General features: G+C 40.8%; 1 protein-coding gene across 5 annotated transcripts in view; it reads right to left on the bottom strand.

The window, feature by feature from the left end:
* The window catches only part of lrba (LPS-responsive vesicle trafficking, beach and anchor containing), a 232,396-nt gene that overhangs the window by 113,952 nt on the left and 98,964 nt on the right, over nucleotides 1-19,480 (bottom strand). For all 5 annotated transcript variants that reach the window (XM_081616331.1, XM_081616388.1, XM_081616359.1 and 2 more), the window contains exon 36: nucleotides 8,930-9,096. In XM_081616331.1, coding sequence (XP_081472457.1) covers nucleotides 8,930-9,096 — 167 coding nt within the window. The remainder of the gene's footprint in view (nucleotides 1-8,929; nucleotides 9,097-19,480) is intronic.

Genomic DNA, 19,480 nt, shown 5'->3' with positions numbered 1-19,480 from the left:
TTGCTGCTGGCTAGTCTGAAGGAGCTAAATGGGGGAGTTGCAGAGGAGGGATACTCTATGAGGCAGCAGCTTTTAAACTGCAACTCTGAGGAGGAGCTTCGTCTTGAAGGCAGGGCTAGGTCCATCAAGGCGTCTGTGCAGCTGACTGGTTGCCATGGAGATTAAAGGATTTCTCAAACATGCATGAAAGAGTCAAGGCAACACTCCAGGTATGTTTTTGATTTGAGATCATCATAACATAATGTAAAGCTAAAAAAAACAACAACAAAAAAAACATGATACAGCCCAATGAAGGTGTTTTGATGAAACTTTGAAAAAAAACTCCTGTTTGTCGATAAGTTGTTTGGAAATTGATATAATTTACAAAACTGAAATGGAAACGCTTTTTTTCGCTCATCACGAGTCACATGAGCAACAACCAGATATTACTACTGTCGCAAACCACAAAGACAACAGGAAGTAGGAGGATTACGTCGCAGCACGTTTATTTTTTTTTAATAATGGATGTTTCTGCCTTTTATTACACCAATCTGCGCAGCAGACTCAGGTCTTATTCTTAAGAATTTACATTTATACATCAAATAAAGCCTACCAGCCGCTGCTTCTGTGAGGATTAAAAGATCCAACCTCTTATTAAAGAAAACAAAAAAAGAAAGATCCAACCTCAAATGAACCACTTTCCCTTCACAGCCATTTTAAAAATTGGCTGCCAAAAGTCATTTTTTAAATCTCAGAATATGCTGCAACACTTAGCCGTGCTAACATATGGACATCATCAGCTGTTAATATGTTTCGCCGTGACACGTTGTTGCTATTCCTCGCAGGCCCCGCCACTGTACTGTATATACAGTGGATGTAAATGTTATCATTGAGGCTATATTCTAATTCATAGCCATGAGCCAGACCGCATGGTGGGGCCCTTGTGGCATGTTATTTTATGGAACCCGTGGAACGCACATCTGTCAAACTTGGGATGGTCTCCCCAGAGATTTAAAGAACATCCTTTTTGTTCGAGTCACAACTTTTTCTAGTCCCAGACGCACGTCAAAGTGAATGATGAATGACCTGGAGGGGTGTGCATGAAAGCCATTCATGGACTCTGGTGCAGAATAAGTCTGTGAGATGGGAAAGGGACCGGGACCCATTTATGCTCCGTTTGTGTTTACGGCTGCATCAAAGCAGATGGATGATCACAACTTGAGCTCCGGCTAAATGGTTTTCAAGTAGCCAGCGAGGGGACCAGAGGAAACAACCTTTTGGTAGTCGGCCGCAGCTGCCCGGCCTCAGAACGGCGGCCTGCGTTTGTGTTTAGACTGCTGGTGTTTAGAAGAAAACCAAAAAAATGGAGCTAATTTTGAAGATGATCTGGTTTAGAAGCAACAGACAATCTGACCTAGTTTATGCAAACTCGCAAGTTCATTTCTTGTCCCTCTATGTCCTCAGTGACAGTGGAATCTCTGACTCCCTCCACTTTTATGAACAGTTCATCCACTTCCGCTTCAAACAGCAGTATATTATTGTTGTTTAAAGCATAAAATCAACTTTTTTGAGCTTTGGATCATACTGTAATGTTACTCCCTCATTAAAAACATCCCTTAGTCTCCCGTGGCAACCATTCAGCTGTGCAAAAATGCTGGATGACCCAAGCACCGCCTTCAAGGACGAAGCTCCATGGAGCTGTAGTTTCCAAGCTTCCACCCTCTTCTGTGACTCCCCAACTCAGCTCCTTCAGACTAGCCAGCAGCAATTAGCAAACATTATAGAAGCTACTCAGTGAAACGCTGGGAAAATCGTTAAAGGGTTAATAGAGGAGCCATGTTGTGATGATTTCCTCAAGGCGGAGTTTTAGAAGGAGCAGGAGTTTCTTAAAGAGACAGAGCCCCGATTTCAAGATGTTAAATGAAGTTGTTTAAAGTCACTTTTGATATTTACAACATTTTTTTATAACAACTAAAGGTAACAGTTACTTGAATGTGACATAAAATAGCACATCATACCAGGAAAATTCATAGTACTGTCCCTTTAAAATTAAATGTGGTTACATGCCAACACACACACAAAAAAAAGTTTGTACCATTTTAAATAATGTTCTGTGGAACTCTCTGACAGAAGTAATATTTTATGTTGCTTTATTTTTTTTGTAATGTGGTTAATTTACCAAAAAATAGACTTAATCTAAAAAAAAAAAGTAGTTGTACTAAAGTGTTAGTGCCATCTTCCCCGTCTTCATACTTCTGAGTCGGATCATTTCCCCTCTCCTGCTGCGTGTCATCCATCCTCTCTCTTCTTCTCGTCCTCCCTCTCCACCCCCTCGTGTCACGGCACAGCCGACGGCCCGTGTTTCCTAAACTGTTATGCTCTTGTTTCCTATGGTTATATTCTCCGCTGACGTGCTGGAGTCCCATTTCCTTTTTCAGCTGCGAGTCCAGAGTACCAGCGCAGTCGTAATGTACAGCGCGTCCATAAAACACTCACGGGGCCCAGCGCAGACACTGAGCAGACCACGACTTTAGCACATGCATTACTTTCAATATTATGCACCATAATTTTGATTTAAGTCCGCAACAGGAGGATACAAGTGGAAATTATTCTTGCTGCTCGAGCTTCTCATGCAATCATTAATATAGCAAAATACTAGGCGATGTGACACAAACGGCCTCGCTGCAGCACGCCTGGTCCTGTGACGTCGTTTGGGTTTGAGCCGAAACCAGAAGTGAGTGAATATTAAAACACTTGTTGGGTGGTTTTGTTCATGTGACCACAAGGGCACCAATTGTATCAGACATGCACAGAGAAAGCGATTATTGATTGGGATCAGCCGGGCTTTAGCTCGGTTGGTCCTGACTGGAGTGAAGAGAATTTAATGCGGCTGTTCTCGGCATCTCTGGCTGCGTTTCTATTGATGCTAAAATTGAGTAAACTGGAATTACTAAATGAATTCGAAAAAACCTGACAATTAAAAAAAAACATGTTTCAAAATTAGTATATTTTGCAAAACTGCAACAGAAACCCCGTCTTACAGCAGCTCCTGCCTGGAACAGCTGGTGTGATGTTGGCTCTGCTCGTCAAAAAAACTTAAAAATTTAATAGAAAGGCAAGAAACTCCATTGGGAATGCTGCTCTTTTGTCTTCTTATGCTCTAGGTACTTAGAAAAAATGCAATCTGTAAATGTTTGTATAAGCAGGTAAGTATTTAAAGAAGCCAGAAATCCCCACATTGTGTCTTTAACTTTGGCTTTTTGGGTGGTGGTGTTTTTCAGGCATAGATTAACTAAATGAAGTGAAGGATTTAGTTTAGATCTGAAAATGTAAATGATTAGTGGGTTATAACAGTAGAGAGAGAAACCAGGAAAACATCAGGATCTAAAGAGGGCTGTACCAATTTCCTGGTTTTCATTTATAAACTGTTTATATACTCTTCCCTTTTGTTCAGGTTAAATAGAAATAGAAGGTCAGTTTGGTGTGTTTCCACAATTTATATTCTGATTATGAATAAAAATAACTCTGAAACTATCAAATCCATTCATTCAGTCTTTCAGGGATTGAAAAATACACAGAAGAAATGTAAAATGGTTAAAACAGTTATAAGGAGCGGTATTATGTAAAATCCACATTTTAAATTTTATCTTGTTATTTTTTTTATCAAAAACATACTTGGAGTTTTGATTTGATTCTTTCATGCTTGTTTGAAAATGCCTTACTCTCCCATTGCAACCACTCAGCTGTGAAAACATCTGGGGGACGAAGCTCCTCTTCACAGCTGCAGTTTCCAAGCTTCTGCCTCACCCAGCAGCTCTCCCTCACTCAGCTCCTTCAGACTAGCCAGCAGCAATTAGCAAACACCTGGTGTAACTATGCTCATCAACTCCACAATATAGGAGCTACTTCTCTGTAAAACAATGTTAAAAATGTTGGGTTAATAAAGGAGCCATGCTGTGATGACTTCCTGAAGGCGGAGTTCCAGAAAGAGTCGGAGCTTCTTAAAGAGACAAAGGCCCAATATCAAGGCACTAAATTGCAATTTTTTATATCTGATATACGTTACATTTTCATTACAACTGAAGTTAACAGATTGTGCTATAAAATGTCACTATAAGGATAATTTATCATACCTAGAAATTTGTTTAGCAGAATAGCAGAGTTCAATGGATTTAACTGAAAACAAAATGCAACTCACTCTGTCATATTGCGCAACCATCTTCTTTGAGAAATATCCCTTTATATGGAGCAACGCTGCTAAAATAGAAACTGAAAAGGCATGAGAAAATTCCTCCTCAGTGTTTTTATCAGATATATGTGTTGCATTATTCTTCATCATTAGCTAAACAGAAAGCATCAACCTTTTTTCTTAGTAAAAAGAAAAAAAAAGTGACAAAGCACAAGATAAGAGAAATGCTGATATCAATAGTTTGTCCATTACAGGTCAGCTGACTGTCCTGCTGAACAGTTACAAAGCTGTTGCTTTTCGATCCCTCCCCGTCGATCAATACGGAGGCATACTGTTTCAATTTTGCCCGCATCGATTTTCTCTGCAACGCTCCGACCCGAACGCATTCGTCTCTCTGAAGGAAGGAAGATTTGATTTACTGAAGAAAAATTGGAGTGCACATCACAAAGATTTTTTGCCAGGCAGGAGTGTGACATGCCAAAAGATGGATGTGCCTTGGCTGGGAAGCCTCTAGCCTAAGGGTGTCCATTAGAGCAGCACGGCGGCAGAAAATGAGCTGCGTACACGAGGAAGGAAGGAGGCGCGGAGGGAGACCAGAAGGTGGAACAAACTGGAAATAAGGAGTCTGCTGGTGTCTGCAACCTTAATTATGTTTCCATAAATGCGTAAAGCTACTGCAGGAATAACACCGCCGTTACCATCACATCACACTCCCCGTTTTCTCCATGCAAAGCCGGCTTCTGCGGCACGTTAGCCGCCCCATTAGGAAGCAATAAAGAGGCGATGTGAGAGAAGGGAGAAAGACGAGAGCAGAGTGTGTCTGCTGGGACCGAGTTGGCGTGCTCCATCATCTGCCCTCATCTCCTTTCTCTGTCTGTCAACTTTGTCCAGGTGTCATGTACATGAGATGATTCCTGACCCAAATAAACACTGCAGCCGGCGGCGTCCTCAGAGGACCAGAGCCCCGAGCGGGAGGAAGGGAGAGAACGTTGGAGTGAAAATGAAATATCTGTCAGTTGTTACGTGTGTGTGTGTGTGTGTGTGTGTGCGTGCGTGCGTGCGTGCGTGCGTGCGTGCGTGCGTGCGTGCGTGCGTGTGTGTGTGTGCGCGCGTGTGCGTGAGTGTGTGTCTGTTCATGTGTTGTTTGCTGGCAGTTTCTTTATATTCATTTTTGTCATTTTTCTATTTTATCGGGAATTTGTGCGACAGCAGTTGTGTTTTCATTACAAATGTCCGCAAAACTTTTTTTGATGATCTACTAATGCAAAAAACACCCACAATTCCGCAAATGCAGCGTTTCCGTTAAACAAGAAAAGCAATTAAAATCCCACGTGCTACACACAGACATGCTAAATGTGCTGCATCATCATCCTATGACTACTTCCTGTTGTCTTCTTCAGGATTTGCGGCAGTTGCAACATCCAGTTGTTGATCATGTGACCCGTCTGATGTAAAAAGAGTGTTTTCATTTAAATGTTGTGAAATAAACCAATTTTGATTCGGCTGGGGAAAAAAAACAAAAAAAAACACTTCTGCCTACTTTTTACTGAATAACAAGTATTTTTCAAAACGGTTCTGTTTCCATTAAACAAATTTAAGTTGCACATTTATATGGTCGATGTGCTAATGCAGCATTGTTAATGAAAAGGATTCACGGTTATATTAATTACAAAAAAAAAAATCTAAAAAGTGGGGCATGCATTTGTTTTCAGGCCAAAAGTAAAATCCACTCGATGAGCAGCAGAAGGTGGAGCGAAACGACGACTTCAGGCCTGCAGAGTCAGAAAACTCCTCGAATGATTCGAGAACCTCGATTATTACAATTTCTCGAGGAAAATTTATCTGCATTGAAGCTTCGTTAAATTATGCTATATTATGTAGGGCGCCATGTTCTGCCCGAATCATTATTTGTGGTGGGCAGCACCCTTCCTTCCGCCAATAATTTCAGCAGAAAAACTTCATCCTAGCACAAAGACGTTTTATCAAAAAGTTTTTTTTCAAAATTGTCTCGTTTCCATTAAGCAAATTTATTTTTGCAATTCCAATTTGTGCAATTATATGCTCAATGGAAACGCAGCTAGTGATGCCTTTGGTTCAGTTGTGGATCTGTCCGCGTTTTGGGAAGAAGTGAAAACAAACAAAGCATCAAAATGACAGGAATAAGGAAAATCCAACAATGAAACAGAAGCAGATAGAGAAGCAAAGTCTAAACGACAAGAAGGGAAGGAAGATGACTGGCTTGTTGTGACAGAGGAGAATAAAGAAAGAGAACTGCAGACAAGCAGCGAACGGCCGTCCAAAGAAGAACAAAAAAAATAAAGAAAAAAATCACCAAACACCTCTGTTCTCCAGAGAACCAAGCCCCGCTAAGCTGGATATGATGAACACACCAATTGCGTTCAGGCAGGTCACACACTGTGTCAGAAGATATTAGATGCCTGCCGTGAGCTAAACAACAATTCCCATCAGCCAGCAGGAAAATAATATTTTCATTTTCGGATTCTTTATTAAACGGAAACTTTGGGGAATACATTTTCACGGCACGAGGCGGAGGAGGGGGAGGCTTTATGCCTCGGCTGCGAAAGGACACCATCATGTCGCCTTGCGTGTGGTGGTGCTTTTCAATTTCACAGCTGGGAAGAAGCCGTGTGTGTTTCTTTGTGTAGATCTGAAGGTGCAGATGTTGCTTTAGAGCGAATTCCTGCGACGCCTGCAGGTATTCAGGTGTGGAGAGCTGGTTTCCCCATTCTTAGTTTCTGTGTTTGTTGCGTTTGCAGAACCAGATGTTTCTCTTGCGTCTGCATACCACGAGCTTTTATAGTGCAAAGCTGCACCCACCTGACCTTCACAGTAATTGACCAAAAATATTGATGTAATGGCACAGGACTGATTGTGATTTATTAAAAGAGGGCTGCGCTCCGAGGCCCAGTGCCAGTGGCTCCCTGCACCTATCGGCAGCCATTAGGAAAGCCATCAATAGCGCGGCGGCAGCGGCGGCTCGTAGAACACAATATCCATACTAAATGGAAGCGTGTTATGTGAGCATACATGAAGAAACGGACAGAAAGCAAAGACAAAGGGAGATCCAGTCAGGAAGGAAAGCACTGGACGGATAGCTCACCACAGACCGCTACAGGAGGAAAAAAAATAAGAAAAAGAAAAAAAAGAAAAGCAAAGGCGGTCACAGATAGCCTTCCTGCTCCGACGGCAAGCTAAGCCCCGCCAGACGAGTCTCTGGAGACTCGGCTCGGCCTAACAAGCATGAGCCAGCAGCCGTCTGCAGCTCAGCCATTACACACTACCTGCACAAACAGCCATCATTAGGGAATAGCCGCATTGGATTCTGCTGCCCATTTGGCCAAACAAACACAGAGGATAAGGTTCCCTCTGTTCTTAATGGGAGCCCGGCTTGTTCACATGGCTTTTCATGTCTCTCTCAGGCCAATGCATCATTCGGCGCACGGGCCGACAGCTGGTTCACCTTTAATAATTTCGGGGGTTTTTTATTAAAAAAAACAACAAAAAACGCTGCGACTGTTGAAGGTATATGTGGGAAACAGTGGAAGATTTTATTTTATGAAGCAAAATGAAAACAGGTGCAGTTTTTGTTTGTTTCCCAAATAATTATTTTTAAGGAGGCTTTATGTACGATACTTCTTTGTCACTATTAGCTCCTCAGAGCCAGAAAACATCATTTCAAACAAACCTTTTGTAAACACAGCAACAGTTTTAAGTTTGACTGGTAAAACAGGATACTAAAGACCCCTTTAGTATCCTAAAGGGGTCTTTATCCTAAAGACCCCTTTAGTACCTAGGGGTACTAAAGGGGTACCTAGCACGGTACCCCTTTAGGATACCGTGCTAGGTGCCGGTACACCTAGCACCTAGCACCGCCCGGTGCTAGATGCTAAAAGTTGCTAAAAGGTGCTAAAAGTTCCCAGTATTTTTTTTTTTTTTTATTTTATGTAGGTTTGCAACTAAAGATTATTTTAGCCATCGATTATTCTGATGATTAATCACTTAATCAAATACAGAAAAGTGGTATATGCTGAAGTTTTTTCATTTAGACCTTTCTGTACAACATTAATAGATGCAAATAAACAAATTAAAATAATTTTACAAGTAAGAAGATAAACATTTTATTGCCTTGAATGCCATGACAGCATTCCTTTAGTGAACTTCTGATCATTCATAGCAAAGGATTCATCTGCAGTGAAACAAATACTTCTATCATCAACATGTGACAAGCTCAGCCTGTCTGCTGAATCAATGCAGCATAAACCTGATCTAGTGATTATTTTTTAGATTTGCTGATTAATAAATGATTAGCAAAAGACGCTGCAGAATTTGTCAGCATGAATCTAAACTTTTTTCACCTGAAGAGCTTTGGCAGAACAGATTAACAGATCAATGTTTTCCTCATCTTAAATGTAAATTGTACATATTTTTGTTCAGTTTTTTCTTAGTTACTGCTTTGAGTTTGTTGTTCCTTCACCAATTGCCCTTATTTTGAGTCTGTATAATCTAGTTAACGATTAATCGATTACCACATTAGTTAATGATTATTTCAATAATCAATTTGATACAATTAATCGCTTTGGGTGTACTTTTGGCGTTTCAGGAATAATCTAGAACTTTGTTCGATATTAGCACAGATACAGATATTAATATTTGATCAGTATATCTATGGTCCCCACAGAGTTGAAAAAAAAAAGATGTGAAAATGAAAAGACAAGTCCTTTAAATCCTACTTCCCCTTACCTGCTGGACGAACTTCCCCAGGCTCCGTGTTTGTCAGTCAAAATGTTGACGATCTTCTGGATGAGCTGAGTGGAGGTCATGTGGTCGCGGAATTTAGCGGCTCTGATCAAATGGTCGCACATTTTCTCCTCATCTCGCTTCTCTGCTGCGTACTGGGCGCAGTTCGACTGCAAGGGAAGGGAAAAAAATATATAAAAAATCAGAGCAAATGAAGTCATATTTTTCCCAAATTTGTCAAAGGAATGCCCCTTTTTAGCATTCTAAAATATAAAATCTGCAGCTACACACACACATGCACGCATACACACACACACAGGTGCAGACCAGAGTAGAGATATGAGACTCGCAGGGTCTCTTCTGAATAAACGGAAAGCGTGTGGGTCATTTCTGCCCTTGTGTCATGTTGATTAATAACAGTGGACATGCATTTTCTAATGCCCTCCAGCATACGGTACCACAGAACACAGAGCGGCCATTTTTCTCTGTCAGAATATGTTATCAGAACAAGCCTTTGAACTCTGTAGCAACACCTCCTGAAATGAATAGTTATCTTATAAACAAACTCACAACTACTTCAGAAACAGTTTTTAGCCTCCTATTCATGCAGTGCTTGTGGCTGACCCAGAGCTGCACCCAGTCATACTGTGTTCACATTTTACATTTTCTTATGAGAGATCTGACCAAAAAACTCTGAACAGCCATTTAACCCTTACAATAGTGCTATTTTGTGTCTCTGCCTTCATCAGAATAACTTTAAAGGGGCGGTATTATGTATTTTCCAGGCACATAGTGCCACCTGATAGCACAATCAAGTAACTACGTTACCTTCAGTTATAAAAATGCTTTAAATATCAAATATAACGAAAGAAATCTGACTTTGTAATTTAACACCTTGAAATTGGGCCTCTGCCTCTTTAAGAAGCTCCTGCTCTTTCTGAAACTCCACCTTCAAGAAGTCATCACAACATGGCTCCTCTATGAACCCCTAACAACGTTTTTACCTGCGTTTCACTGAGAAGTAGCTCCTATAATGAGTTCAGTTCCACCAGGTGTTTGCTAATTGCTGCTGGCTAGTCTGAAGGAGCTGAGTGGGGGAGTAGCAGCGGCGGGGTGAATTGGTTGCCATGGAAAATTAAAGGACTTTTAAAACATGCATGAAAACATCAAAGCATAACTCCAGGTATGTTTTTGATGATTGGATAACATAACACGATGTAAAGCTGAAAAAGTCAATTTTATAAAACACTGCCCCTTTAAGATGTTTGCTTCCCCGACAACAATACAGCATCTAGAAATGAAGAAGCACAGCTGAGACCATCCCATACTTAAAAAAAAAAAACACAGTAAATCATTTTATAATAGGCCCTTCTCTTCCATTTTAGAGCCAACATTTCAGATCTGACAGGAAATCCATAGGCATAAATCACATTACAGAGGTCTGCTTTAGAGGCTGTGTGCCTTTAATTATCAATCTATGTCTCTTTACGTGACATTAAAGTGGGTCCTGACCTTCCGGCGTGATGAACTGGGAAACGGCTAAATGAGCAGCGTACAGGAGGGAGACGATGGAGCGAGCGCTTGGAACTTTAAAATGAGGCTGTGTGTGTTTGGTGCTGCCGGGTTCCTACATATTTGTCATTTATTACAGACTTTTTAAATTGTACTCAGTGTTAATAATGATGTTTTGTGTATGTTTACTGCAGATGATTCTAGAGAACAAAGAACCTCCCACAAACCATCACTTGGAACGGATGGACAATGGAAGAAAAGTCTGTCAATGATATTTCAGTAGCACGTTATAATAACTACTCCTAATTTCGCCTTTCTACCGTTACTCAGTTGTTAATTTACTCAGTTGTTAATTAATAAGACATTATTAATTAAGGATGATTCATACTTAACGTAGAAATTAACACATTTATAAATGCTTTACCCATAATGACCAAAACCAACATCTGAGTGTTTATTCCTGATTGCAAACGTTCAAATGAATGTACAAACATATACACACATTATGTAGAATAGTTTGGGGCATATTAAGTTATTATGAATTATATGAGTAATGTATGATGTGCTTTTTGATGTGCATTTATATATATATATATATATATATATATATATATACTAATGTATATTAAAAATGGATGAGATTGTATCCAGGCTCCATCTATAAGCTTTAAATATCTTCATCTGAGACCTGATTCTTGCTCCAATATGGGGATGTCAAACTCATTTTCGTTTTAGGCCAAAACAAGATCCTGAATGTTCTTAAAGGGCTAGTGGTGCAGGAATGCATCAATAACAACAAAGCCACAAATTCTTTGGAGCTAATTTAGAAATATTTTCAATATTTACATTTAAGTATGACGTTAAATGCTACTTTGTTAATTGTCACATCGATCACGGACCAACCAATAACTTGACATTAAATAAGGCTGAGGCAGCGGAGTTGTAAAGTACAAAACACTGCCCCTTACAGGAGGGAGTTAGTGGTCCATTAAACCCAATGGTTTTTGACCATTTTTGTGGAAAAGCTGCAGTTATGGAGTAGTGAGACAAAAAAAAACCCTGGGAATCTATATGTGAGTTTCAACAATCACAGGAAACTGGGAGGACTGGCTGATATAATTTGGAACCTGGAGTCTTGAGGGCCACACAAAAAGCTACGGTGGGCCAGATTTGGCCACTGGTCCTTGAGTGTGCATCAAATTCCAGACTGAGAACAGCAGAAAAAATATTCCAGTATCACAACAGACCACGCAGCTGAAAACGCGCAGCTACAACTGATCGGGTTTCATAACACTGATGCAAATTCACCCGGAGACCTGAAGCAGAGTCCATTTCCATCTGTGGCTGCCTGAAACATGCAAGGTCTGCAGCACTAATCAACGGTGCCGGGTTCAAACTCATAACCATAAACAAACACTTCATCACCTGCCCAAACAGCCAAGTCCTCCACGCCGTAATGAGCTTCGCTCATATCCAAAAGCCGGAGTCGACCATGGGACAAAAAACACCAAATCCAGAAGACAGCGGCCTAAAACAACAACCAGAGGAGCTGAACGTATGAGCAGTGCCATTAAAACGCTAAGCTGGGTTTCCTCTGTAAGTGGAAAGGACAAGTCAGTGTTGCTGCCAGGGGTCACTCCGTTGATGTGGGTTTAATGAAGGACTTATTGTGTCATGTTAATAGGAAAGATGTAATAAAATACAAAATACTTGATGCTACGTTCTCCTCTACTAAAGGCTCACTAAAATAATAAGACAGTGTAAAATATATATTTTTTGTGTGATTGGGCTTTTAAACTGAACATTTAATTGTTGGAATGCTGTGCAAAGTAGAAATAGTTTGAAAATCGCCATAAGTAATAAACCAATTAGTCACATAATGGATGAAAACAAGCTCAGACTCTCTACGTTCAATAGTGATTTTATTGGGGCCTTAATATACATTTAGCAATATATTATTTATTCAAAATATTTTGGTATTTTTTGTATTTTATTTTATAGTTTACCTGCATGACTAACACTTGTATATGTGTACAGTATTTAGTCACAAATAGTTTTTTGGCATTTTTTCTGTGTACTCCAGTTGCCAAGCAACAACATTTTGCTGTCAGATTCACTGCCGTGTCTTTGTGCAATGAGAGAAAAGAAAGTCTAAAACAAGCAAGATCATTTCCTTTTGCATAATTTTGTTTTTCTTACCTTTTTTTTTTTTTAATACTGGATGACAAAAATCTTTAGTCTAATGCATCGGCCTCAACCAGCTGCTTTTATTGAGGGACAATTTTGCTTACACAGACTACAGTTTAAATTTATTTGTTGTTTCTGCTTAAAAAGTAATTCAGTAATTTATTTATTTTGGATATCTAAAATGTCTTGTAGTTATAGTGAGAAATGTTCGTCAGAAATTAAAGTATAATGATCTTAAAATATCAGGGTATTCATGCATTATTCTACCATTACCAATATATTCATTGGAAATGGTCTCAAACCAACAATATTATCGTTTATTGCGATAACTTCTGCGACAATTTATCGTCCAGCAAAATTTGTTATCGTGACAAGTCTACACGTGCAATTCAATTTTATATTTACTTTTTAATAAGCTCAAAATATTTAGAAGTTCTCGGCACATATTTCAAAACCAAACCTAAAAATCTAAAACAAAAAAAGGTTTTAAGTTGTCCATGTTAGTCAGCTGCAGCAGAAGCGGCCGGGTGGTGGGACTACGCTCTGTCAGCTTGCTAAGCAGACAGCCACAAGGGCACAACTTGCTGGCAAGAGGGACCATTATGACTTACGACACTGTAATCACGGGCAGCACCTCCCATTACACAGCCTGGCTGACAGGGTCGTGCTGCTGCGCGGAAGCCCACTCTACTGTGGGAGACAGCTTGGTGAAGACAAAATTATAATGACTGGCATTAATCGAGTCACTTACGCCCCAGTCGCGTCTCCCACAATCCATTCGAGGTTAAAAAACAATTAAACAAATATAAATGTGTTGTGGAGTTTTGAAGAAGAAATGAGGTGACTGGAGAGAGGAGGGAACAATAATCATCACAAGGATTATAGCTACAGTATGTAAATTGTGCTCAATATTGTTTTTCATATATTTAAAATACACCTTTATTTGTCACAATAGAAAGAGCAAAGTCAGGGGGGAGACATGAGAGCAAAGGCCAGCAGCAGACCATGGGAATTATAGAATTGATTATAACTTGATGAGAAAAAGCTATCTGGTGCAGGGAGAAACTAGACAGCTATCAGGACAGGGATTTTACACACCTTTCAGAATCCCTCTCATTACTGTACTAGCTATTTTGTATAGCTAGCTCAGGCTAGCAACCTGAACTTAAGTTATATAGCTAGCTTTAGCTAACTATATAGCCTGTATAGTTAGCTTAGGCTAGGTATACAGCTAGCTTAGTATAGCTTATATTTTCCCGTCCAGTTTTTTCTAACACTTCATTGTCTGATGTTGCAAACAAGCAGCTGCGTCTCCAATGACTATAAGATGCAAATTTGACATTTCAAAAATAAATTTGCTTAATAGAAACCTGCCCATTTCAAAACAACCTGCTTGATACAAAGTTTTGGCACTAATATCAGGTTTTGATTTTTTTTTTTTGGCCTTATCAAAGTGTTTCCATTGCCAAACTGGAATGGAAACACTTTTTTGCACTATATGGATCACATGATCAACAACTGGATGTTGCCACTGGCGCAAACCATGAAAAACAAGACAGCATAGGATGTAGTTGGAGGATGATGCCTCGGCAGATCACGCGAACGAGCTTATTCAGGTGCAATTTTAATTAGGTTTCTTATTTACGAATTTTTCCTCACATCTGTAATGTAAAATGAGCTAGTGATGAGAGGGGCATTGGTGATTTTCTCTGAGTGGGCTGGCAGATAGCTCTGCCACACTTTGAAAACTACGGATCAGTACAGGAAAAAAATGAAATCTGGGGTTTAGCACTGAACTTGTTATGTGATAACGCGTCTCTTTTCCTCTGTGATGTGAGTGGGTTAACCGGTGTTAACCCACTCACAGAAAGGAAGCTCATTACAAGATATCAGCCCTGTGTTTATGAATTAGAGTGACAGAAAAAGGTCTAGAGGAATTACTGCGCCACAACCCTGACGGAGTGGATGTCTGAGCGTCTAAAAGTGGAAGGAAGAAGGAAAACAGCAGAGGCGTTATTAAAGTGCTCGACTTGCAACCTCCTGACAATGGTGGCACATCTGGGCTGGAAGCTTTCAGAGGTTCGTCTATCGCTCTACCAGGCTCTCCCATTTCTCCCGTCCGTCGACAAGCACTCCCTGAGGGTTTCATTTACAAACGGGCAGAGAACGCGTCCAGAAGAAGGCGACCCATCACGCTTGTCCTTGTCTAGTATCAGAGAATGCAAATGCAGAACAAATAAATTCCTCCCGGAGCACAATGGAGGTCTGGGGAGACAAGAGGACGAAATGAGAAAGGAGGATGGGGGTTTGAGTTGTTGGGGGGGGGGGCTCGCTAAGCAAAAGTACATTCTGAACAAGTCCAATTGGTTTCAGAGAGCTTCTCTTGCACTTGATCTCTTGCCCTCGAGTTTTCAAATTGCAACATAAAACGTCACCGGGGGAATTCAGACAATGGGCTCGGGGAAGATGCGAGTGAAAGGGAGAGGAGGGGGAGAAAAATGAGGGCTTAAAAGTACAATGGCGAACAAAAGTCAGCAAATGACAATGTCTGACAGCTACTTCAATTCTGAAATGATGCCCCTGTCATCCAGTGCTCCCCAAGTATTGATTTTTTTTTTTCCTTCTCTTGTGTCAGAAGAAAAAAAAATCTAATCCAGTTGAAACATATCCCTTCTGCTTGCAACAGCCCCCGATGTTAGTGGCCATCAAGGTTAACGCAGCCACTACACTTATCAAAGCGACTCCCTCCTCCTCCCGTCTGGTCCATCTGTAATGGACCGGTCACCATGCACGGCTGCAGGCCTCTTCATCTTCGCTGCGTAGGAAACCTCCCTGTCTCTGCAGGACCGCGCCCTCCTGTCGCTAAGTTTGTCTGCAGTGCCGCCTTTTGCAAAATAACTCGAGCTGTGTTTGAAGGTCAGGCATCACAAAAAAACCAATGAGAATCATCTTCTGCAGACGACAAATGGACTGAGGGAGGAATTAAAGTGACATTACAGAGCTGCAGCAGTGAATGTAGGCTGCAACAGAGTCCGAAACAAAACCTGACCAAGTATGTTTGGTCTAGTTTCTAGTGCAAATGTCTTAGAACACTTGAAATAAGAGAAAAGTAACTTACAAGTAACTTTTCAGCAAGATATAGGACCTTAAGATATAGGTTAAGTCGATTATTCCTTAGTATTCATGAAAAATAACTACGGATGCATAATCCACTTTCTTTTTACTTCCGATTGCTACACATGAGGTTTATTATCAACTGATACTGATCAAGTACAAGAAAGCAGAGCTGACTTGACTTAAGTTTCTTTTTTAAGCGCAGACATAAATGTACTGAATTACTAATTTATTTGATAACTGCACCAGTACAGCACACTTTAATAAACAAGCAGCTTCACAAGCTTGAACAACATGTAAAACCAACTTTAATCTGTTCAGACAGTGATATTAGGAGTAGAAAAGCCAGTGGAAAATAAATAGTAAAGAAACTGAAACTGACAAAAACAATAAGTTGAAGTTGGTAAAAAATGTTAAAAAAAAAAAAAAAAAAAAAAAAAAGCTGCAATAAACCTCAAATGGTTCAGAAAATGTAATTAGGAATTATAGATATGAAGTAAAAAAAAAAAATCCTGATGTCGCTCAAAAGCAAAGCACAGAATAAGACTGAATAGATCTGCTCATCGATCAGACACATCGTCATCAATACCCAATCTAGAATTTTTGTCGGTATTGGGATTGATACAGATATTAATATTGGATGGATGCATCTCTAGTTATAAGCTACAAGACATTTTACCCATATAATAAACTAAAATTTCTCGTTCCACTGGCAGATTATTTCACTTATAGCCTATAATTTTTCATCAAAATGAAAGAAGTATTGACTTAAAACAAGCTCCTATTTCTTGCTGAATAGTTTTGTCGTATTTTAAGTGTACCAAGACATCGGCACTAGAAACTAAACCAAAAATACCCAGTAGGATTTCCTACTCCAACTAAACAGTAGAAAAGGTTTAACACAGACCAAGTACAGATAAGAACGTGGAAAAGAACATGATGCAAAACATAGACAAAGCCTCAAGAAGCTCAATGTTTCACTTTGATCCAGCACTGCAGGCTCACCTTCAGAGAACGTCTGAGCAGTGACAAAAGAGAAGCAGAGGCAGCAGCGGAGAGGAGTCATATTTTGGGCTTAGCTGGTCACACATAATGATGGGACCAGTACAGGAGGTACCTGGGGACTTCATTATGTTGACAAGACAGCAGGCCTGAGACTGCGGCTCCCCAACAACCCTCTGTAACCTACTTTCCCTCCCTATCTCCAATACAGCAGTGTGGAGCTGAACCTGCTGGAATAATCCGACAAATTCGAACCGTATTGTTCTAATATGTAAAGTTTCTCACTTTCTTTTTTTTTTTTCTCCACAGCACAATCTTGGGAAAAGGCATGTTGCTGTTCTCTTCCTCTCTCGTTCTTCCTGACAACAGATTTTGCCCATAATGGGACGGTGGGGCGCCCGGCCCTGCTGACAGACTACATTACAGCTGAGACAACTACATGACAGCCAGCTACAGTAGGTGGCAGCTATCAGTCTGGGAGCTGCCATCAGTTTAATGTGGTGAAAATAGTCTCTGGGAGCCGAGACGCTCTCTCTCTATGGGGCCGTGTTGGAGCCACACCTCTGTTCAGCCGATAAATTCAGTTTTTATACTTCGTATTATCTTATTGGTCATCATTTTAGTATAAAAAGAAATCCATAAATCATCCATGCAAAGGAATTGTGCAAAATTAGCTGAAGAAATACTGACAAATGTACAGTGTAGTCCAAAATTATTATTTAGGTTTGAATTGAGCTTTTACACTTCTTATGTCTCAAAGTAACTAAAAGTCTTTTGAGTGGCCTAGCTAAAGGAGAGGTATCATGTAAAATTTAGCTTTTTGAGCTTTACATCATGTTATAACATTATTTCCTCACCAAAAAAATACCTATTGTTGCTTTGGTTCTTTCATGCATGTTTAAGAAATCCTTTAATCTCCATGGCAACCATTCAACTGTGACCTTTGAGGTGCAGCTCCTTCTGCCTCACAGAGAACTCCTCACCCACAACTCCCTCACTCACTCAGCTCCTTCAGACTAGCCAGCTCAATTAGCAAACACCTGGTGGAACTGAGCATCTGTTGAGCTCATTATAGGAGCTACTTCTCAGAGCAACGCTGGTAAAAACATTGTTAAAGGGTGAATAGAGGAGCCATGTTGTGATGACTTCCTGAAGGTGGAGTTTTTAAAGAGACAGAGGCCCAATTTCAAGGCGTCAAACTGTGAAATCAAATTTCTTTTAAGTCATATTTGATATATACAGCAATTTTATAACATCTGAAGTTGTAAATTGGCACTATGTGGCTGAAAAACACATATTACTGCTCCTGTGATGTGCTGAAAATAAAAGTTAATCTGTGAAAGAAGTTTAACTTTAGTGTGACGATAAGGAAGTCTTCCAAACTCTTAAAGCGGCACCTTTCTCCTCACAGCCTCTCCAGTCCTGCATGCAATGGAAGAGCCGTTAACTAAATGCTAAGCACTTTCTCCTTGGAGAACTCTATACCACAGCACAACGTCCAGGCTGTCTTTTGTCTGATGGTTGAAGCTAGACCACGCTAACACAACATAACAAGCTTCAGCTCAATGTTAATGTCATTAACACGGGGAGGCGGCCCCGGCTCGTTTTACGAGGCCAGCGGAGGAAACATTGAGGCGGAGAGCAGTAATTAGCTGCTATCATCTGGCTTTCAGGGTCTCTCCAACAGTCAATTCGATTACTCCGTATAGCAGCAGGAGATGAATCAACGGGCTACATGAGAAAAGGATGAGGCTCAGCAGAAAGGAACAGCACGGCGAGGAAGAATAGAAATGACTTGGGTCTTGCTCACTCTTCCCCTATCTGAACCGTCTTATCTGCCCTCGTGCCCCTGAGCCCGCCACATTTCATCCCTAATGAACAACCCCCATAAAAAAAGGGAGTTCGATTTCTCTCCATTCCTTTCTATCTCTCGGGCTCCGTCTTTTCTCTCCCTCTGTGCAAGATGCCCGTCTATCATTTGCCGAGCCGCGGCAGAGCGTCCGATCTGCAGATCTCCTTCACATTAAGGATCCTATTAGATAGAGAACCCTAAAAGGTAATTGGATTTGGCCCTAGTTATCTTCATCTCTGTTTCACCCTGAGCCCACTGTAATAACTTACTCTAAGGGCCAAAGATAACTCAATTCTGGTCCGCAGAGAGCGAGGAGAGTGTGAGGAGGAGACGGGCAAGAGTCGGCGAGGAAGAGAGGAGAAAAGCATATGTTAGGTCTCAGAGGCAAAACAGTCTAAATCAAAAGGCCCCTCTATCATCGCCTTCAAGGATATGGAATCTGACAACAAACATAAATTTGTTTTAATGTTTTGAATTATTTTCTTGGTGAAATGTGTTGCTTGTTGTATAACATCTGGCTCTCCGGCACGCCGACGTCCGAGGCCGCATCACTTCCTGTGCGGCAGGGGGAATGTCCGCCGGCGAGGCCGAGTTGAAAGGCAGGAAACGTAATAACAGAGTCTGTGTTTCTGCAACGCGTTTACAGAGACAATGCTTTTAAAAGTGCGACATAGCTGAAATTTATTTTGAAACCCTTCCACCCCCACCCTCAGTGGGATTGGGGGTGGGGGGTTTCATTGGTCTGTTATTTTTATTGTGGCAGAGCAAAATGAAAGCGTTGGCTTCGGCAGGCTCAAACACAGCCTGTATGGAGGCAAAAATCAATACGGCAATAACCCAGCAAGACTTATCAGCGGCTCACTTCTCCTCAGAGGTCACAGAGGAGC

Source organism: Poecilia reticulata, chromosome 1 (genome assembly GCF_904066995.2).
Source record: "Poecilia reticulata chromosome 1, P_reticulata-male-v2, whole genome shotgun sequence".
Lineage (NCBI taxonomy): Eukaryota > Metazoa > Chordata > Actinopteri > Cyprinodontiformes > Poeciliidae > Poecilia > Poecilia reticulata.
Note: the sequence above shows the minus strand (reverse complement) of the source record. Positions and strands in the feature narration are given on the sequence as shown.